The following is a 21443-nucleotide window of genomic DNA, read 5'->3' on the forward strand; positions in this document are numbered from 1 at the left end:
CTCGAGCCATGCGGCTCTTGGGCTGATATTGAACCTAGGGCTGATAATACATGCGATATGAAAAATGCCATGTAATAATCTGATATTATTTTGACGTTAACATACGTACGACGTTACCAAAAGTGACACCAACATCGAGCGTAACGTCAATACGATATCGTATAAAGTTAACATTGACCAATTCCAATGAACCATGTACTAGATTGACGAGGCCAAGGTTAGGTTAATATGAAATACTTAGTCGGACATATATATACTACTAACTTGAGGTCAATATTTACAAAAACAGTATAACTTTGGCTTTACAACTGTTCATTTGTGTACCGAACAAATTAATGACGCAATGTTAATTTGACAAATGACTAGTTTTATTATCTGCAGTTAAAGTTGAACTGTCAGATGTATTTAAGACAACTTGAAGTACGGCAATGTAAAGGGGTGTATAGGGTAATACAATTATTTACGCCTCAGTATTTTTTTTGTCTAGAGAGAAAGCAATATTAAACTTTATGATAAAGGTCAGCCTTGGTCAAGATACTAGCAGATTGTGTATCAGTTTACTATATATACTGTAACATGTGTAAGGATGTGATTTTCCATGAAGTCGAGATCTTGAATCATTAAAGATTCTGAGGGACTTGTTTTTAAAGTTATATATGTTTAAACCGTTTGTTGCTAATTTTGTCAATGTGTGTGAATGTACATTTGTACTGAATACACTGGTAAACACATAAACGTATTATTTAGTTCATGGAACTAAAGTTTACCATATGATGCATTGTAGAGTCATAGTTGGATATGTCCGTTCGTCTGTGTCAGTGTCGTTCCTCCTCGGGCGTTCCTCACCTCGGTCACCGTTACAATTAATTCACTAGTCTACACAACCATTCCATATACCAAATATAATTTATCATTGTTTACCGTAAGTAACCATATGCGGTAACCGTGAGATACGGACATGACCACAATATATCTTATATTGATCATTGATTCATTAAAATGAGGTGAGCTACTGAGGTGGTAAGTAGTCCAAATAGTTATGACGTCTTGTTTTTTTCTTTGACGCCTAAGTAAAATACACGAACCGTCAGACTCCCAAACAGAAAAATAAATGAACAAATTGCTTTCAAATCATATTCAAATCTCTTTCAAATCGTGATTCTGCGATTTGTTAGTACCATTTGCTTGCGATTCATTAAACAAATCATAGACAAATCAGAATTTTCTAAATTCCCTAAATCTGATTTCTATGTGATTTCTTTCTATTGTATGATTTGTAAGCCATTTGTTTCTGTTTTTGTGTGATTTCTTTATGATTTGTTTACTTAGAATATCGTATGAAATTATTTGAAAGAGATTTGTTAACTTTGTTAGCTAGAACGGTGTGATTTCGTTATGATTTGTTAACTTTGAATATTCTATGAAATGATTTGAAAATGATTTGTTAACTTTCTTAGCTATCTTGATGTGATTCATTGATGATTTGCTACAATGAATAAAATGTTAATGCATTCCAGTTTTCTTTGTTTATCTATCTCTCTGACTTCCGGTTGAGGTCAAATTCAAATTTCAAATACTGTTCTATATTAACTGAACAAAGAAGGTTGCAAGATGAGATGTTTTATTCAGTCTATGAAAGATGACGATGGTAAGGAATCTTTATATTTACAATTTCACATATTTAACTAATACTATTCAAATGTTAACCTTAAAAATTCAGAACTGACTGTGCATTTCAGTATCTCGTTATAATCAGGATAGTTTAGTGCTGTTAGGATTAATTTTAAAAATAAAAATGTGTAAAAGATGTGTAAACAGATCAAAACATTTCAAGACGAGCTTCCCGAGCCAGCAGATAAAATTCACTGGCAAGTTTAATGTTTTAATTGTTGTTTACTGACCATGTCCCGGGCAAAAATGAACAAAGCTATAATATATTACAATGTAGCAGATTTGGACCAAGACTAAGACCCATCACCTATTCAACATTATTCTACTAAGTACAGGTGGTTGCCTATGTTTTTTTCAAATTTCGTTTTAGTCAAATTCGGGTAAAAAGTAAGAGAAACTTCACAAAGAACAATTTGTCCCTAATCTCAACCAAAGATAGTACTCCTTTTTACAACTAGTGGAGTAGCTATTAAAGGTAAAATGAAGACACTTGCGCTTCAAAATTTGGGGGTTTCAGAGGCAGAACTTATTTTTGATCTGGATGTTAATGCTATAATCTGTGAATTGATGATTGATGCCAATTTATTTACGATTCGCTTGTGATTTGCTTGAGGTAGGAATATGATTTACTTCTGATTTGTTAAAGATTTGATATCAATTTCTTAACGATTTGAAAACAATTTGCTTCTGATTTGTAAATGATTTCAAAACAATTTCTTGGCAATTTGTTTATAATTTGCTTATGATTTGTAAGCAATTTGTTCATGATTTGTTATTGTGATTTGTTAGCTCATTTGCATGTGAAATTTTATCACTTTCAAATCACAAAGAAATCATATGATTTGTTTATCATTTGTTACCCTGATTTGCTTATGATTTGTAAGCAATTTGTTTGTGATTTGTTATTGTGATTTGTTAGCTCATTTGCATGTGAAATTTTATCACTTTCAAATCACAAAGAAATCATACGATTTGTTTATCATTTGTTACCATGATTTGTTCCTCAATTTTTTTTGTTTGGGCTGCTTAAGAAGGGGGTAGTGCCGCATTCCCTATATAATCAACCACATTTTCCCACACAAAAAGGGGAGGGCACTCAGCTCCCTTCAACTTATCTGGCTCTTTGTATAAAAGATTCGAGTTGGCTTAATTTATAATATAGATATAATATCGTCCACATTTATTTATTAATCGGTCCGAGTTGTTTACGGGGCCGAGTTGTCCAAACACCCTTCAGATTTCGTTTTGCAAGATTTTTTCTAAATTTAGATTTTCCGTATGAAGGTTAAGGTCATTGAGAAATGCGGGTCGATGGAGGAAATGGAATTATGAATTTCAACCTTTTCCAAGGAGAATTTGTGGTAAACAAAGAATCATACGCATAAACATTGTTTCCACAAACCTATGCAGTTGCTGTATATGAATGAAATTGAGAATTTTGCCTTGAAAATCAATATTCAAACAGCCAGCAATGATTCTTTAGACAGGTTGGGAACAAACCCCCTGTCATGCCTGTATGGTGATTATACCTATAGAGGCAATCCTTCTATAGAGGGAAAAAATTATCAGTCTTTAGAGGGGTATTTTTGTTTACACTGGATTTAAAGCAACTTAGGGCAGAATTGCATTTCCTAGTTATACGCATCAACATGATTGTGCACTTTTTACTAAAAATTGGGATAATCAGTTTTCTGCTAAAGTGACAAAACTTGCAATCTATTGTATACCTATCTGAACATCTGATCAACAACAAAAGGAATAGTTGACCTTTAAATATCATGTTAAATCTAACAATAGAAATTCTGTTCAGTGAGGCATAAGTGAGGGGGGATAGGAGGGGTCCTGATCCCGAAGTCAGGAATTTAAATAAAGTAAATCCCAACAACCCCGAAATCCGGAAAAAAGATTCCCGGATCCCGAAAGGGTCAATCCCGAAATCCCGAGCTTAAAAACACCCGATCCCGGAGTCCCGATAAAGGTCCTATCCCCCCTCATAAGTGAATAGAATTTACCTGATCATCACAGCTTCCAATCAAGGTGGACAATAGATTGTATATTTAGTCAGATAAGCAGCAAACTGGGCATGTGCATATTAAGTACATCAATTGGTGCGTTAACTGTTTCAGGTTACTGCCATAATAAGTAGGTGCCTAATAAGTAGAGAATGCCATTCTGATTTAAATCCAGTCTAAACAAAAAACCTTCTATAGAAGGATTATCTCTGTAGACAGGTATAATCACCATATAGAGGGTTTGTTCCCAACCTGTTAGATAGGGTTATCAGACAGCCTTTTTTTCTTTGTTACAACGGAGCATGACTTTCCTTCTCAAATGTACCCTGTAAAAATAAGGGTTCAAACCAAGCACACTATATGTCAAACCTTACTAACAGAGTAAGTCAATTGTGCAGTTTATAAATTATACAGATTGAATAACAATTGACAAGTTCAAAACATAAGCTGATGAGAGGTAAAAGTAAACAAATCGATTTGTACCATGAGGTCGACAAGAAATAAATCTGAAATAATTCCATTGTCTGCTTACAAAATGTTTTTAAATGAACATGATGAATGTGACGGTCTTTAGCCTGAAATATAATTTGTATGCCACGCGGAACGTTTCAGCATGTTTATGGTGAGTAAATGAAAACTGCATCTTCCAAATTACAGTTTACATTTTGTTTGTGTTTATCATGACTTTCCATCTAAAAATTAGAGATGTTCTGAAATCCTGTATTGGCTGAATTGGAACTCGTCCAATACAGGAAAAAATCAATATTGGCTGAGTTGACACTTTTAAATTGCATAGGCAGATTCATCATATTAAGTTAATATGATAAATCTGCCTATGCAATTTTAAAGTGTAATAAGTTCAATAACAGAGTAGTTAATTAATAAATCAAGTTAATGAGTGGCAGAATTCAAGTGATAACACATAGATTTTGTATAGAAACCATTAAAGTCATAAGAAACGAGTGACCGGTGAAAAATAATGTTCTTCCAATTCTTAAACCAATGCATACAAACATCATAAACTTAGTCTTCTGTGCTCGAATTTATCATTTTTTTCGTGTAAATTTCGTATAATCGTCAATTTTTTTTCAATGGGTCAGTGTTGTTGTGAAAATATGGCAGGTAATTAAAGTTCGTGTTTTGAAGCCGAAGTTTAACGATTGTTACCTGTTTGTCAACAATTGACGAAAAATAAACAAAAAAGCATGGAAGTTGAGCACGTGTTTAACATGTAAATTCAGATAATAGTTTATTTTTTAAGGACATCCATGCGTATTGTGGTCACCGGATTTTTACGAGATGGGTCACACTGAGGTCACCTTGCATAAGGAAAATATATCGGGGGAATTGCTTGCTGGAAGGAAGCAATTCAAATAAAGTAAACTTCTTCTAAATATGAATAAATTAAAGAATTTTCTTCAGAAAAAAGTATATGTACATAAGTTTTACAATGAAAACTATCCATTGAGTTATAAAAAACATATGCATTATTTTTTTTTATTTGAGGTTTCTTATGACTTTCAGTGTTCTCCCCAGGCCCTTAAAGGACCACGGGCCCGCGATGTATAATTTTTCTCCGTGGTGCTAAAGTTTTTGGTAAAAAAATCGTATTAAAATCGGTAAAGTTTCAGATGACTTCAACTTTCAATGAGGTGTAAAATTTTAGATGAAAATTGACCAGTTCTAACCAGTTTAATCCAGTATATTGACAAGTAGATTGTTTACACCACGTGATCGATTTACCTGTTGAGGTTAACCTTGATGATTGGATTTAATTGATGTACATGATTTTTTGTGTTTTAATTAATTGAGAGATCATATTTTTAATAACAGACTTGTCAGGGACAAGCAGACATTTGTTAATGAAGTCTTACGTCAGTCTTTAGTCAAAAATTATTTGCTAAAATTAATTGTGGAGTTATTTCCCCTGATTTTGCTTATTACAAATAAATGCTCCTCACATATAATTTCTCATTAAAAATAAAAATAAAGTACAAATTGAATGCAAAATTATATTAGAATGTAATATTCAGGATGAAAACTTTCTTACAACTTACCAACAAAACTGTTTTGCAAATTATTTTTTAGAATCATACCTTTATTGATTTACAGACATATTATAATAAATTGGTAGTTTTTTCAGCATGATAATAAAAAACGACCGAGCAAGGGCTGTATAGCCAGTCAAGGTCGTTAAAAACTTCCATTTGTTGATGATAATAAATGGACTGTGTTTTCACTGTGTATCATCGCCACCGGAAATTGGGTACTAACGAAGCGGAGAGAAATAGAAAAAAAAGTAAACAAGTTAGGAATTCCTTCAATTTAAAGCATTTCCACTCATTGGATGAGGGTGCCGCTTAAGAAATGATTTTCTGATATACAATTCTTTAAATTATTAGGCAGATAAGTACAAAATTGATACAAGATTTTGTGTAATACTCCAAAACTTGCCACTTAGTACCGGAAAATTTCGAGGTCGATCGTACTCTGTCGCCCCATTCTCAAGATATTGAACTGTTTTTCATTATTTTTCCAGACACGATTTTAGATTATTATAGTGTGGCTTCATATTAACTGAAATTTTTTGTCAAAAAGATGTATTTTAAAGAATATAGACCATGAAAAATAAAGTCTAGTGTACGGCAACTTGCTCGTGTTGTCAAATTTACTGTATGGCAACTTGTTTTTAACTGTATGGCAACTTGCTAATTTTAGAATAGTTATTTACCGTCCTTTCAAAGAAAATAAAGTATTAAGTTCATATATCTAAGGGGGGGGGTCCCTTTTAAATTAAACTGTTTTTTATCTTTTTCAAGGTTTTAATTTGTTTAAAACTGTTATTTGACTGATAAATTTAAAAACCCTTAACTGTTCGACCCACTGTCTGTAATCTGTTTTGTTAAAATTTGCAATGTTGTTAACTGTTTATTTGAAATTGAGATTCCAGTTATCTGTTACTTAATACTTAAGTGTTCACTGTTTTTGACATTATTTTCTCTGTTAACTGATCTTAACTGTAATTTACAAGAATCACATGCAAATTTGCTGTCCATTCCTTTTTTTACGTTGCTTCCGCAAAGTAAAAAATCTTTGAGTATAGTAAATCCTTGATAAAATTGAGAATGGAAATGAGGAAAATGTCGAAGAAACAGAAGCCCGACCAAATAGAAGAAACTACCCAACGCAACGAGAAGATTATTCACTAGGATGGGGTGTCAATTCACAGATAGGAAAAAACTTAGAATTGACACTCATAATTTTTAAACACCCTCTTTCCCTTCTTTCCTAATAAATAAGGCTTACTATTTGAGTTATGCATGTGTATATTTATGGAAAGAGAATCGTCCATAGATTTGATTTCCAATAGTAATAATAGTGAAATATAATCTTTTTTTGTGTAACCATGGCAACAATCAGCATTTATTTGATACCAAATATTACAAGATAGGGGATTGAACACGTCACAAAGATCTCAAAAATTTGGTCCAAAGGAAAATGTCAATCAATAAGAGTGAAACCTTTCCTGAAACCATAGACCTATATCTATCAAAAGGTAAAAAAAAATATATACATTTCTGCGTTTTTTTTCCATAAAATTGAATTGAAAAGATCGAGCGTCAAATCTTTGTTGAAAAACAATACAAAATTTTTAAATCTATGGCGATACGGATAGGAACGTATGGACGTTCAAACTGTAAAATGGCTTCTAAAACATGTTAAAAACAATCTAAATGTTCATATAAACCCACTAGGAAGGCTATTTTATTATTCAACTATCTAAAAATCAATTCAATTGTACAAAAACTTTCATATTTAGAAAATTCACCATGGCTATAATGCGAAACTAAACTTGTAACTGTGTATTGATATACCCGAAGCTGTCTCCTAAGTGATCAATCATTTAACTACAAAAAGGGGGGTAGAAGTTCAATGTTTGTTTCTTGAAACATATAAATGAACCAAAATTTAAAAAATGAAATAAATACAAGACTATATAAAAATGTAGCAAAGGTTACAGACTCAAGTTGGGTCATGCAGGTGCAACAAATGCGCCAGTGTTAAACATGTTTAAAGATAGCTCGTACCCCTCTTTATACGTCTAACCAATGTAGTTATATCTGCCTTCTATTTGTTATGTATCAAACATGTTAAAAGGAAAGGCCACTTCTTATCCAGCTAAAACCCTGGTCAGTCCTATGATGAAAATAATTCAGAAGTATGTGGAATGTTTGATAAGTTATATTGATCCTGAGTACCTGGACGGAATCGTGAAATATAAAGTACCTTTACATTTTGCAATTCGTAAAATAACTGAACAGTGTGGCCTGGTAGAAGAGGCCGAAAAATTATGACTTGGTTCTCAAATCGATGTCAAATTTGCTAGTCTAAGACTTCAGAAATGTAAAGATGGACCAAGGCTTTTTTTATATCAGCTCAGAGTTCTTAATTGGGACTTGGAGATGAAAGAGCGCTTCAACTTGTGACACCTTACATGTTACTTTCTGATTTATACACTGGTGTTGATGATTTAAAATAAAAATGAGTAAACCTTCGTAATTCCTTTTTTTTAATAAAATCATGTAAGCAATGAGTCGTATGAATACCCTGACTGAGTAAACCATAATTTAAAAGAGCTACCGCCATAAAAAAATAATGTTCACGCCCTATAGTATTCTCTCATTCTAACTGTTTGCTACACTTTCCTACGTCATGACGATAACCCAAGTTTACTACGACTGATTGACATAAAACATTTACTCAACAATATACATAACCAGAAGAAGCCTCGAAGCTCCCTTTTGCTGTTTGAAGCATTTTCGATTATTCATGACATAGTCCTTTTTCTTGGAGTCGATCACTCCGTCTGCTTTTCCATCCGTTCAATTGTCTGTCCATGTGTCAATAAAAAAAAGTATGGTACTTGCCACAGGCACTTGTCTCAGAATTTTTTTTCCTATATACCTTAATATAGGGAAAAAAAATTCTGAGACAAGTGCCTGTGGTACTTGCGTGTGATGGATAGTTATCTTATTTGCTATCATACCACATCTCCACTGTTTTTATCTAAAAAAAAAAAAAAAGCTAGCACCAACAAAAGAGGAATGGACGGTTTATCTTATTGAACTTATACAATTCAACCTAACAACAAATAAGACAACAGTCGTTAGTAGTATAACGATATATAAATGTATTTAGGATAATATGGTTGAAAAAAACCTTTTTGTACAAAATCGAAAAGCGGTACGCAACGAGGCCTTCTGAACTGAATTAACGGCATATATTTAATAATATTTGAGTAAGACATTTTGTATATTTGTAAGCCTATAAAGCTTTGATATCAACAAAATATCGTCACTTGATATTATTTAAACAGTGATTAATTTCCTCTTTAAAATATAATATATTGCAAGACGCCGTACAGACAAAAGTTGTTATTTTGCAATTCGCCGTACAACGTTCTGCAATTCGCCGTACAACAAACAAACAATGTTTTTGTCTATATTCTTTAAAAAACATGTTTTTGACAACAAATTTCAGTAAATATGATGCCACACTATAATAATCTAAAAACGTGTCTGGAAAAATAATGAAAAACAGTTCAATATCTTGAGAATGGGGCGACAGAGGACGATCGACCTCGAAATTTTCCGGTACTAAGTGGCAAGTTTTGGAGTATTACACACAATCTTGTATTAATTTTGTACTTATCTACCTAATAATTTAAAGAATTATATATCAGAAAATCATTTCTTAAGCGGCACCCTCATCCAATGAGTGGAAATGCTCTAAATTGAATGAATTCCTAACTTGTTTACTTTTTTTTCTATTTCTCTCCGCTTCGTTAGTACCCAATTTCCGGTGGCGATGATACACAGTGGTTTTACAAGGGCTTTTACTACCAACTGCCAGAATTAAATAGGTGTATAATACAATCCCATGCAGGATATTAGCAATAGATGAAACTAATGAATAGATGATATTTAAAATTTAATATTGTTCAAAGTTCATACCTATGGTGAAATCTAACATGGTGAATGTGTAGTGTAACTACAAGTATCGGGACAAAATGGCTTGATCAAAATATAAGATGTGACTTAAAGTTTAAAGACTAATTGTGCTTTCTTTTATTTATTCTTCAAAGATATTAAAACTGTTTATTGATTTACTTTTTCTACCAATAATTTTCTGACCCAAAGTCCATACAACACAGTACCACAGTAAACAAAACAAAGGCAAAAAGGTTGTGACAAAAACTAAGAAGAAAAAAATAAGCGCTGCAACGCGACACAAAATATTGTAAAATTCATTTTGTCACGCGTCACCCTGGTGCTATCCAAAAATCCTGGGGAGAACACTGACTTTAAAGGGAACATGTTTATATTATTTGCAGAAACTTTGCCCAAAGAACAATATGTGGGTCTGAGTACGAGTCAGGAAAAGTGGGGTACATTTGATTTATCAAAATTTTTCTGACCATGCATGGTCATTGCTGTATATGGCCATATTTCTATTTGGTTATAATTTAATTTTGGATGTAATGCGTCTTCTGATTGGCTGACCTTATTTTGTTATCAGCCTATAGACATCACTTAGTCATGTGACCGTGACGTCATCAAGGTTTTTTCATGGTTTTACGGTTTAAAATGGAATTTAGAATTAAATTATAAGAAATGACTGTAATATTTTTTCTGTCTATTTGAAATATACTGAGTGCCAATGAAAACGCAACACTTGTAAATTTCAAATATTTTAAAATATATAATTATTTTTTTTAAAATGATTACCTATATCGGATAGAAAATTAATCGTCAGACTTCTTTCGAAATCTTTACGCTTGAATGATTTTAGAAAAAAAGTTACGTGCTTGGTTACAAAAAAGGGGGATGAGTCGAGTGCACCGCTATTTAACGCACGAGTGATTTACTCATTGTGTGTTTTGGAAAGCCTCGCTTAAGAATTGAACTTTCCCATCCTTTTTTGTTAGCTGCTGCAATAAACTAAGCCGTAGACGCCAAGACGTTTAGACAACCAGAGACATGAAGTTTGGGGCATGGTGCAAGGAGGCATTTCAAGTCGTGAAATTGCACGCAGAATGCATTGTTCAGCCTCAACAATTACCAGACTTATCCAAAGATTCAACCAAACTGGGTCTTTGAATGATAGACCACATCCCAGAAGACAGAGAGCAACTACTGCCCAGCAGGACCGATACATTCGTCTTCAGCATCTGCGAAATCGGTTCCGTACGGCTGTCCAAACAGCACGGGAGACTGTCGGCGTCCATAGGAGACAAATTGGAGCAAACAGGGTAAGACGCCGTTTGCGCAGCAGTGGATTGAGGGCACGGAGGCCTTTCCGTGGTAACATGCTGACAGCAGTACGACACCAAAATTGCTTAAGATGGACACAACAGCGTCAAAGATGGTCACACAGGCAATGGACAACTGTCCTATGGACGGACGAATCAAGATTCCATCTTCGCCGTAGTGATGGACGAACTCGTTTGTGGAGACGAAGAGGAGAACGGTATGCAGATTCGTGTATCCAAGAGACAGATCGTTGGGGTGGTGGTAGTGTCATGGTATGGGGAGAAATATCATTCAACCATAAAACTCCTCTCATCACTATCAATGGCAATTTAAACGCTCAATGCTACATTGATGAAGTTTTACGACCGACCATTATACCGTTCATGGTTGGACATCAAGATGTTAATCTTTTTCAGCAAGATAACGCTCGTGCACACTCCGCACGACTCACAACTGCGTTTATCAACAACAACCATGTTCAGACATTACCATGGCCAGCCTTTTCGCCGGATTTGAGTCCAATAGAACACTTATGGGATCAAATTGGACAAGCCGTAAGACGACGACAGCCACCACCAGTCACGCTGCACCAACTCGAAATTGCATTGCGAGAAGAATAGACAAACATTCCACAACTCCGTATCCGACGTCTGGTCAGGTCAATGCCACGTCGTTGAAGAGCTTGCGTTGCAGCACGCGGTGGACACATTCGTTATTGAGACTGTGAGTTAGTGAATTGTAGCGTTGTGTTGCATTAATGAATTGCATTCGAATCGTGGTAATTAAACATTTTTGGTTGAGTTTTATCTTTGGATAAACCCTTTAACTGTCTTTAACAATTACTGTAAACAAAATATTATTTTTTATAAAAATGTTATTTCTTAAAAACTTAGTGTTGCGTTTTCATTGGCACTCAGTATATTAACATAAAAAATGTGGTGCACACTGTTAAATAACCGGCTACGAGCGTTGTTCAGTGTGCACCACATTTTTTTATGTTATTTCTTCATAGACATAAAAAATATAACAGTCATTCCTTAAATATTTTTTTTGGTATTGAGGCCTAACTAATATACAAATAAAATATTTCTTTTTTTTTTCTTTTGCAGAATTGATGTAATACATATATGAAGTAGCACAAGTCATCCAGTTTAGCAGTAGAAAAAGAGTGAAACGTAAAAATTGTAACCTGAATAATGGAACATACTTCAAAATACTATGACTAAAATGACAGATTAGGCCACCCTTAAAAAATTATTTGTTTAATTTTGCCTACCCCTCATATTCACAAAAGGGTTGGGTAGGTAGTTTTTTTGGGTTTTTATACGCCCGGGACGGGATGTATTATGGTATACCTCGGTCCGTCATCCACACTTTGGACAATAACTCAAAAAGGCTTTCACCAATTTCCATGAAACTTAAGTGAATTGTTTATATCTATTGATGTAAGCTCACTTTCGTTTTTTTTTAATTTCAGATTTTAAGTTTTGGATTTATGGGGCTTTATTCATAAAAAGGGGGGATTTTCAACACTTCGGACAATAACTCAAAAAAGCTTTCACCAATGTCCATGAAACTTTGGTGAATTGTTTATATCTATTGATGTAAGCTCCCTTTGGTTTTTTTTTTATTTTCAGATTTTAAGTTTTGGATTTATGGGGCTTTATTCATAAAAAAGGGGGGATTTTTAACACTTCGGACAATAACTCAAAAAGGCTTTCACCAATGTCCATGAAACTTTGGTGAGTTGTTTATATCTATTGATGTAAGCTCCCTTTTTATTTTTATTAATTTCAGATTTTAAGTTTGGGATTTATAGGACTTTATTCATAAAAAAAGGGGGATTTTTAACACTTCGGACAATAACTCAAAAAGGCTATCACCAATGTCCATGAAACTTTGGTGAATTGTTAATATCTATTGATGTACAAAATGTAAGCTCCCTTTCAATTTTTATAAATTTCAGATTTTAAGTTTTGGATTTATGGGGCTTTATTCATAAAAAAAAGGGGGATTTTTAACACTTTGGACAATAACTCAAAAGACTGTTGTGAACAAGATAGAATGTATGGATGAAAAATTAAGACAACAAACTTAGTTAAATTTGAGGTAGCCTTAATAGTGCCAATTTTTTTGTGCATTTTTTTTTTTTTTTTTTTGGGGGGGGGGGGTATTTGACAGGGCTCACACTATTTCTAGTTGATCATATAAATTCATTAAAAGACAAGTTAAAAGAGCAGCAGAATGGTACAACATTAATTTGCATATAATATACCATGGTTTTCCCTCACCACACTTTTTAAGCAAATTATTTCATAAAAACATCAAAGGAAAAAATCCAATTTATGTTACAACATGTTTTATCATGTTCATGTTTTAGACAAGAAAACCATGTTGGAAAAGGAAACAAAGATTATTTTTTTTAACAATTTGCACGATTTGTGTCATTTATTTTTTTCAGTTAGGCTGCATTTTATGTGATTAGGAAGGTAACATCAAACAATTTAAATTTTATTTTTGGCTTTAATCATCTGGTGGTGTTAAAAAAAGAATCACTTACATTTAATTTTTCATAACTATCAAACATTTCTCTTTGCTACACTGCATTGAACCTACATATATTTTTTTCATTTCAAATGGAGAAGATAGCTTTGCTGTGTTCTCTTTACATGGTCTGAACATGTAATTTCTTCCCTTTCACAATAGATCACTGTCAAATTTGTGCACTTTCCTGTACATTTACTATATATCACAGTAAGAACTGATACATGTTTTTGTAGTTCAATTAAGGTTGATTCACCATAGGTGAACTGGTGAGACTTGTTCAATATCAATCAACTGAGATTGGTCTATATTCATGATATTGTGAATTCAGAAATTATTGCCGATTTTATTACTGCAAATAATGCGACTTGGTGAGTATAGCAACGCTAAAAACTTGTATTCTTATGTATACAATTTTATACGTATATATCTATATACAAATGTTACTGAAATGGCATAAATTAAACTCATATTATTGTCCATTTTTCAAAAATCCAAATAATGAATGCACACAATAGTTTCTGAATTTACAGTATATGAATTGAACAAGCCGTACCTTCAATGTATATAAAATTCAGGTAGTTTTTTGTACAGTCAATATTTGCTCAAAATTTTAATTTAAGTGCACTGCAGGAAAAAACAAATTCAACCAAGTTGTATTTCATGTTGAATTTGTTCCTTTAATTGTCTCAAATGAAATCATATCTTCTTATCTTTATACATAGTATATCATGATTTGATGCATCATCACATTCCTCTCATATCAATGCTTTAATTATCAACTTCCTGTTTTAATACAGAAAACTTTTATATATATTTCATATTCATAGACACAATGTCCAATTTATGGAAATGTTTATCAAATTTTTTAAAAGTAAATTTGTGATCGGGGCATCCTGAAATTTTAAAACAACAATCATCATGTTCATGTAGTATGCCTTAATGTGTGGTGTTCTTCAACTTCATGTTTACTAAAACATAAAAAGGCAAAAGTATTTCTCACAATAACTCTATTAAATTAGAATTTAGAACATGGACATAAAAATTTTAAAAAAAGGGTATAATGCACATTAGGTTTTGCAGTGAAAATTTACACATATTGGTGTATTACTCTGTCATGTGGTCATACATTGATAAACAGTATTAAAACAGAAAGAGTTATTTGAGTGAGTCACCATAAAGGACCAGCATTACTGTCAAATTCACCATCAAATCTAATTTTTGACTCAATTAACTTGTGTGTACTGTAGAGTGTCCCTAGATCTATATATATACTCAATTCATTATTATTCATTGGATACCAACTTTGCTGATGTTTTGGGTATAAGTTTAGTTAACCAAAAATGTAAAAGAAGAGGGACGAAAGATACCAAAGGGACAGTCAAACTCATAAATCTAAAACAAACTGACAACGCCATGGCTAAAAATAAAAAAGACAAACAGAAAAACAATAGTACACACGACACAACATAGAAAACTAAAGAATAAACAACACGAACCCCACCAAAAACTAGGGGTGATCTCAGGTGCTCCGGAAGGGTAAGCAGATCCTGCTCCACATGTGGCACCCGTCGTGTTGCTTAAGTGATTACAAATCCGGTAAATAGTCTAATTCGGTAGGTCATATTCATGAAAGGGAAGGGGATTGTAGTTACGACGTAAGGAACATATCCGATATCATTTGTGAAACGGTTATTCCATAACGGTCAACCAACTCGTGATGGGTAAATGTTCACATTTTCTAATAAGGTATTACATATTTTAGTTGACAAAATTTTGTGAATCCAAGAAATCAAATAAGTACGAATATTCAACTTTTCCTCCTTCCAAGAAAATTGGTATCCATTAAAAATCAATAAATCCTCAGTATTCATTCTATAGTCAACCTAAAAAATAGTCAACCTTGAATTTAAAGAAATCTAACTACAAGAAAGGTGACCTTTGAATTGACGTTCAAAATGCCTAGTTATTACTACTGTAGGACAAGAAGAGGGTCACCAGACAAGACAGGTTTTTGTCAATTAATTAGAGTTGACCTTTTTATGGGGTGTTATTATTAATATCATGTATCGTAAGCTTCAGGTGGTAGACCTAGGTTAAGGCAAATAACTCTTAAAAATCATCATTACGTTTGTGTCAGCCATTTTCATAAATACGTTCTAAGCTTCTAGGATACATTGATTATTTTCCATCTGTTTCAGGTAAATTCTTAAAATACATTAATAAAACTTGACTATTACAAACGCATAACTGAATTAAAGAGTTATCTCCCTGGACCAAGGTCTACCCCCTTAAATATCAACATTTCATTGTCATGTATCTTCTTTTTTTTTTGCAAAATTACAATTTTTCTACAACTTATATATTTTATAGATATATCTTTCTGGATTTTAACTTTTTCTTTTAACATTGCAGGACACATTAAAGAGAAGTGCTCAGTAAACTGTACTTGCAAGGTTTAAGGATCAGTGTTCAAATCCTTAACTTTGTGATTATTTTCGGCTGTGCACTTTACTACAGCAAATATAACTTCACTGTTAAAAGCTTTTCATATGAATGACTGAACCTATGACCTCTGAACTGTTAGAATTTACACAAAATGGCTGATAACAAACCACCATTGTCAACTCAAACGTCCAGTCAGAAAACTGATCGATTGGACTTTGATAATGATTTTGGTGGGAAAAGTACAGCTACAAGTAGAAGTGGGACGCCACAACCAATAAGTGATCTGGAAGAGGGAGAAATATCATGTGATTCATCTGATCAGGAAACGATCGAGGAACTGAACGAAAAACGGAAATTATTACAGAGCATTTTAGAAGAGGAGAATAAAAAAAACACGAGTGTAGAGAAAGAAAAAGACCGAGATCGACATGAACGGACATATAATGAAGAAGATAGGAAAAGGCCGTATGTAGAGAAAGGGAAGATGAGGGATCGTTACGAAAATTCAACAGAATCCAGCTTGAAATTCATTCCTGTAGCACCACCCACCCTTGGAGGCTTATTAGCTGAATGCAAAAAATCAAAAGGGGAAAAGATTGAGCCTAAAAAGACACAATCAGATCAAAATCCAAAATCAAAACTCTCTTTACATGGCGATAGCAAAAGGAATAGAAGTGAACGAAGAAGTGGAGAACATAGAAATAAAACTGAGCGCCACAGTGGAGAAGACAGGACAAGAACTGAACGTCGAAGTTTTGACCAAAAAAACAAAGATGAGAAAAATCAAGATAAAGTAGAAACTAGGGATAAAGGGTCTGATAAGTTTGGAAAGAAAAATATATGTCCTAGTCAAATTGAAAAGAAAGAAAAGATGCAAGAAAAAGTTGAAAATGTTAAAGCTAAAATTCAGGTTAGTAGAAAGGATAGAATTCAAATTCTGGTTGGTCAAAAAGATAAAGCTCAAAATCAGGTCGAAAAAAAGAACGGTCAAGATGAAGTCAGGAAAAAGAATAGTCAAGATGAAGCTAAAGATAAGAAACCTGATGAAAGAATTGACATAACTGAGGTAAATAATTCAAAACAATTTATGTGCAATGAACAGGACAATGAAAACAATCTAAATGATTTTGAGCATAATGAACAAAAGGATAACGGTCAAGAGGACAAAAGTCAAGATGAAAAGACAGACAATACTGATTCTAATACCATAGATGAGATAATGGACAATCTAGAGGAAATGTCTTGTAGTTCATCAGACCGTGACATCAGCATAGATGGTAATGACATCAAAGACGATTTAGGAATGAAAAGAAAACATTCCAACGAAAGATCTCCCGTTAATTCAGAGAAGAGACAAGACCAAGATGAACCACCGAACAAAAGGTCAAAGGTTGATCAGACTGATGACACATCAGACCAAAGTCAAAAACAAGATGACCCGTCAACAGGAAATTCTTTTGTTGATAACACAGATGAAATGTCAGATAGCAATTTAGATGATTCCAAATCTTGCCCTTTACCCCAGGAATTCCAAATTATAGACGATTTAGGTGCAGATGAGGCTGATAAAGGTTCTGATGATGATGGCAGTGTGGGTATGGAAGATGGAGAATACTTCAGTGAGGACCTTGATGATAGTGAGATCTATGCCTGGCTGGAGGAAGGGGTCAGTAAAAAGTCCATGGTAGACAATGATAGCGATAAAGTGGTGCCTGTGGATGAAAGAGAAAAATTTGTACTTTTAGGTGGGTTACAGATATTATTTATGTGTAATTGTTTATGTTTGTTTTGTCACCTAAGCCTGTCTTTTTAGGGGTTCTATTTCCAGTGCTAATGACCACAGCGACTGTTTAACTTCAAGGTCAGGTCGATCATACGTCGCGTCACTTTTAGGTAAAGTCAATGATTTTTGGAAAGCAATTATATTCATGTTGGAGCATCTCTTTACCACAGACATTACTGGCCTCAAAAGTTAATACCAAGCTAAATCCAATATTTAATTCTTGTGAGTTTGTTAAACCTAATTCTCTTGTCAATACTCTGATCTTTTAGGTTAAATAAGCTCCTAACAAAAGATGGAGCTAGCTAGCTAGCTAGCACTTACACCAAAATGTTACTTATGAGTTTAAGTATGATAGTCTCTAAATTCTTGTACATTGTAAATCATGTTTCATAAAAAAAAAATCATACCAGGGTTTTCACGAATGATTATCATGATTATTGTAGATCATTATTGGTCCTTATAAAAAAATTTCATGGTGAGTCCAACAGTGAAAAGATGAAATGCTATTGATATATACTGTAAATTATTATTAAAGGAAAAGACTTTGAACTTAGATTATATAAAATTTTCTATAGAAAAATTATATTGGTGCAACATATATCAGTCTTTTATGAATCTTTGGACTTGCCAGTTTTGAAAAGGACAAGTCCACATAGATTTACATGAGTCCAGGACTTTGGGACTGGCCTTAATAGTGAGAACCCTGTATACTCCAGTTATATATTCATGCCTTGTGAAATAAATCAATAAAATTGAGAATGGAAATGGGGAATGTGTCAAAGAGACAACAACCCGACCAAATAAAAAACAACAGCAAAGGGTCACCAACAGGTCTCCAATAATGTAGCGAGAAATTCCCGCACCCGGAGGCGTCCTTCAGCTGGCCCCTAAACAAATATATACTAGTCCAGTGATAATGAACGCCATACTAATTTCCAAATTGTACACAAGAAACTATATACAAGTCTATATATTATCACAGAGAAAGGAGTTGATCCATTTGAAGTACTGCCTGAAGGATGGGTTGCTGTCACACATAACAGTGGGATTCCAGCTTACTTGCACAAGGCCTCGAGAGTATGCACATTATCCAAGCCATATTTCCTAGGTCCAGGTAGTGTTAGGGTAAGTGTCTATATATACATATCTTATGTCTATATATGGGACAATTGCAGATAAGCATGATTAGAACTACATGTATGTCCTAATCTCTAGGTTGTAAATGCCTAAGATGTCATTGCCAACTTGAGGATGTTTGCTGCTCAGTTTCAAAATAAATAACTTTCCATAAAACTAGTATATATTGATAGGGGATTAATTGAGGAATCAAAAAAGCAAAAAAAATATAGGGGTTAATGTGCTTGTTTTCAAGACATTAGCCATTGGAATTTTGGCGGGAAAATATTCTCTCTTGACTTTTCATAGCTTAATCATTGCCCAGTTAAAGTTCTCAAAAACTATTAAAAAATAAATAAGATTTTTTAAGACTTTTACAAATGGCTTATAACTATACATGTAAAAGATTTATAAAAAGAAAAATGAGGTTTCGTAGGCAAATTTTTTTAAGGCATTTAAATGGATAAAACCAGAGGATTTCGAAAATCTGACAAAAAATCCAAAACATGACAAGCAAACATCCTTAAATATCTTTCTTATTCAAACGCTATTTTCTTAATCTATTTTTTACAGAACCATGGTAGGTATCTGTTGGACATTTACTTTAATAGTATTGAGATGAAATCCATGTTTTCCCTTCCAACTTTCCAAAATCCCTAAAATTGGGGGATGTTTAAGCATAAAAGTTATAAACTACTATGTTTCTTATATGAGAAAGTTGGGAGGCTAGTTTCTAAGTTTTCTAAGTATTTTAATGGTAAATTCCCATGATTGCCATTACAAGAAGTAGAAACAACCTCCTCAGTAGTCTTGTACGCATGGTAGTGTGTTCACCAAGAGTGTGTGAGGTTATGGATGCAAACACTGGTCAGCCTGTTCAAACCAGAGATCAAAAATTGGTATTTGCTGCTTCTCTGCTAAGCATGCAGCCTTTATTAAAGCTGTAAAATCACAAACTGGTTAGCGTAGAGTCGGGATAATGTGTCCAGATAGGATGATGACATGTCTTCCTGTTGACTGTTACCTTTTTCCTGAGTATGCATTTAGTTTGCCACTGGATGTTAAGCAGCCATTGATCTGTATCACCAAGAACCCACAGAGTACCAATAGTAAGTTTTTACTCTTTATTTCATGGCAAGATTTAGATTTAAGATATTTTTTTTTATAATTTTCAGAAACATGACATTCCTCTTAGTGCCATTCCATGTCTTCAATATAGAAAAGCAATGGACCGTGACCAGCCAGACAAGGACACAACGATCGTGGAACCAGCAGAAGACACAGAAAACCAAACCGTCCCAGTATTAAATGGAGGTTTGAAATATGCCTCACTTGCTTACATTAACATGTTTTAGTCTCTGATTAATATTTTTATCATTTTTCATTCATACCATACACATTTGATTTTCATATAATTCTTTGACAATAATCTTTCTGTTATGATAATCAAAATGTTAAACTTATAAGAATGGGAAAAAAGGTTTTGAAATTACGAAAAAGGTTAACAGTAAATTTTGATATTGATTATTTTAACAGATCAAGTAGCTGAAGTGTTTTATTCAATGGAAAAACATTGAACTAAATGTAAATTACATAAATATTTTGACCTGTGTACATGTTGTAAATGAAATATTAATCTTGCAATCATTTTTGTATTTTTACAATGAATTTAGAAACTTTGGCAAGTTATAGGAAATCACTAATCCCTTTAAGTAAATATCATTTCTAAAAGTAGAGTTAGCTCCAAGAAAATTGTGAACATTTCATTTGTTATTGCAGAAACATCCTGTCCCATCAAGGAGAATGGTATTTCTGAAGCAGAGTCAATTGGTGAATCCAGTGATGTTAGGGAAACTTCAAATGATGACACAACTGACCTTGATAGGACCTTGACCTTTGATGATAAAGTAGGTGAAAATAGTGGAACAGATGTGGCACAGTCTGGTGAGAAAACAAAACTACAACCAGGACCACCCGTCAAAATAGAGAGTGCTGAACAGAGGAAGAAAGAAAATTCTCTGTGTAAGATATATAGATTCCACCACAGCAACTAGGGTGTTATGGTATTTCTCCACTCAAAACAGTTTGATTTTTATATAAACACAAGGATTTCAGAGTTTTTTAAATCATTAAAATTAAACTGTTGAGAATTGATAAAATATCATAATACACAAGTAATATAGGTAGAATCTTTGATTTTTATCCTACCTTTTCAAAGATTTGCAGAAAATTGTGTTCTGTATATGTGATGTCATCAGAGTGACATTGTCGCTTATTTTTCATGATGTCATTTTTAGGCAATTCAGAAGAAACCAATAAAATATGACGTAATAATTAGATTTGGACTGATATTGTTTGTCGAGAACAGATATTTCACTAGTGAAGAGAAATATGTTTCTCACACCCATTGACATATTTTCCATATATTAATGGAAGGTGGGAATAACTGGAGCCATATAATGAACAAGAGCTTATGAAAGTGTGTCATAATTAAGTGTTTACAGAAAATTGATTTGACATGATCTTATAATGATAACTGTACCAGGCATATGTCAC

The 21443-nt window shown here is 33.3% G+C and overlaps 1 protein-coding gene across 2 annotated transcripts in view; it reads left to right on the forward strand.

Annotated features, from left to right (window-relative positions):
• The first annotated feature begins 2949 nt into the window (after positions 1-2949).
• Positions 2950-21443, forward strand: part of LOC139527506 (microprocessor complex subunit DGCR8-like) — a 35698-nt gene continuing 17204 nt past the window's right edge. Inside the window, exons 1-6 of one of the 2 annotated variants that reach the window (XM_071323004.1) lie at positions 2950-3032; positions 12106-12180; positions 15956-17733; positions 18754-18896; positions 20063-20201; positions 20667-20909. In XM_071323004.1, coding sequence (XP_071179105.1) covers positions 16140-17733; positions 18754-18896; positions 20063-20201; positions 20667-20909 — 2119 coding nt within the window. In that variant the 5' untranslated portion in view covers positions 2950-3032; positions 12106-12180; positions 15956-16139. The remainder of the gene's footprint in view (positions 3033-12105; positions 12181-15955; positions 17734-18753; positions 18897-20062; positions 20202-20666; positions 20910-21443) is intronic. The other variant, XM_071323003.1, reaches the window with a different exon arrangement.

This window comes from Mytilus edulis, chromosome 6, assembly GCF_963676685.1.
Source record: "Mytilus edulis chromosome 6, xbMytEdul2.2, whole genome shotgun sequence".
In the NCBI taxonomy this organism is placed as follows: Eukaryota; Metazoa; Mollusca; class Bivalvia; order Mytilida; family Mytilidae; genus Mytilus; species Mytilus edulis.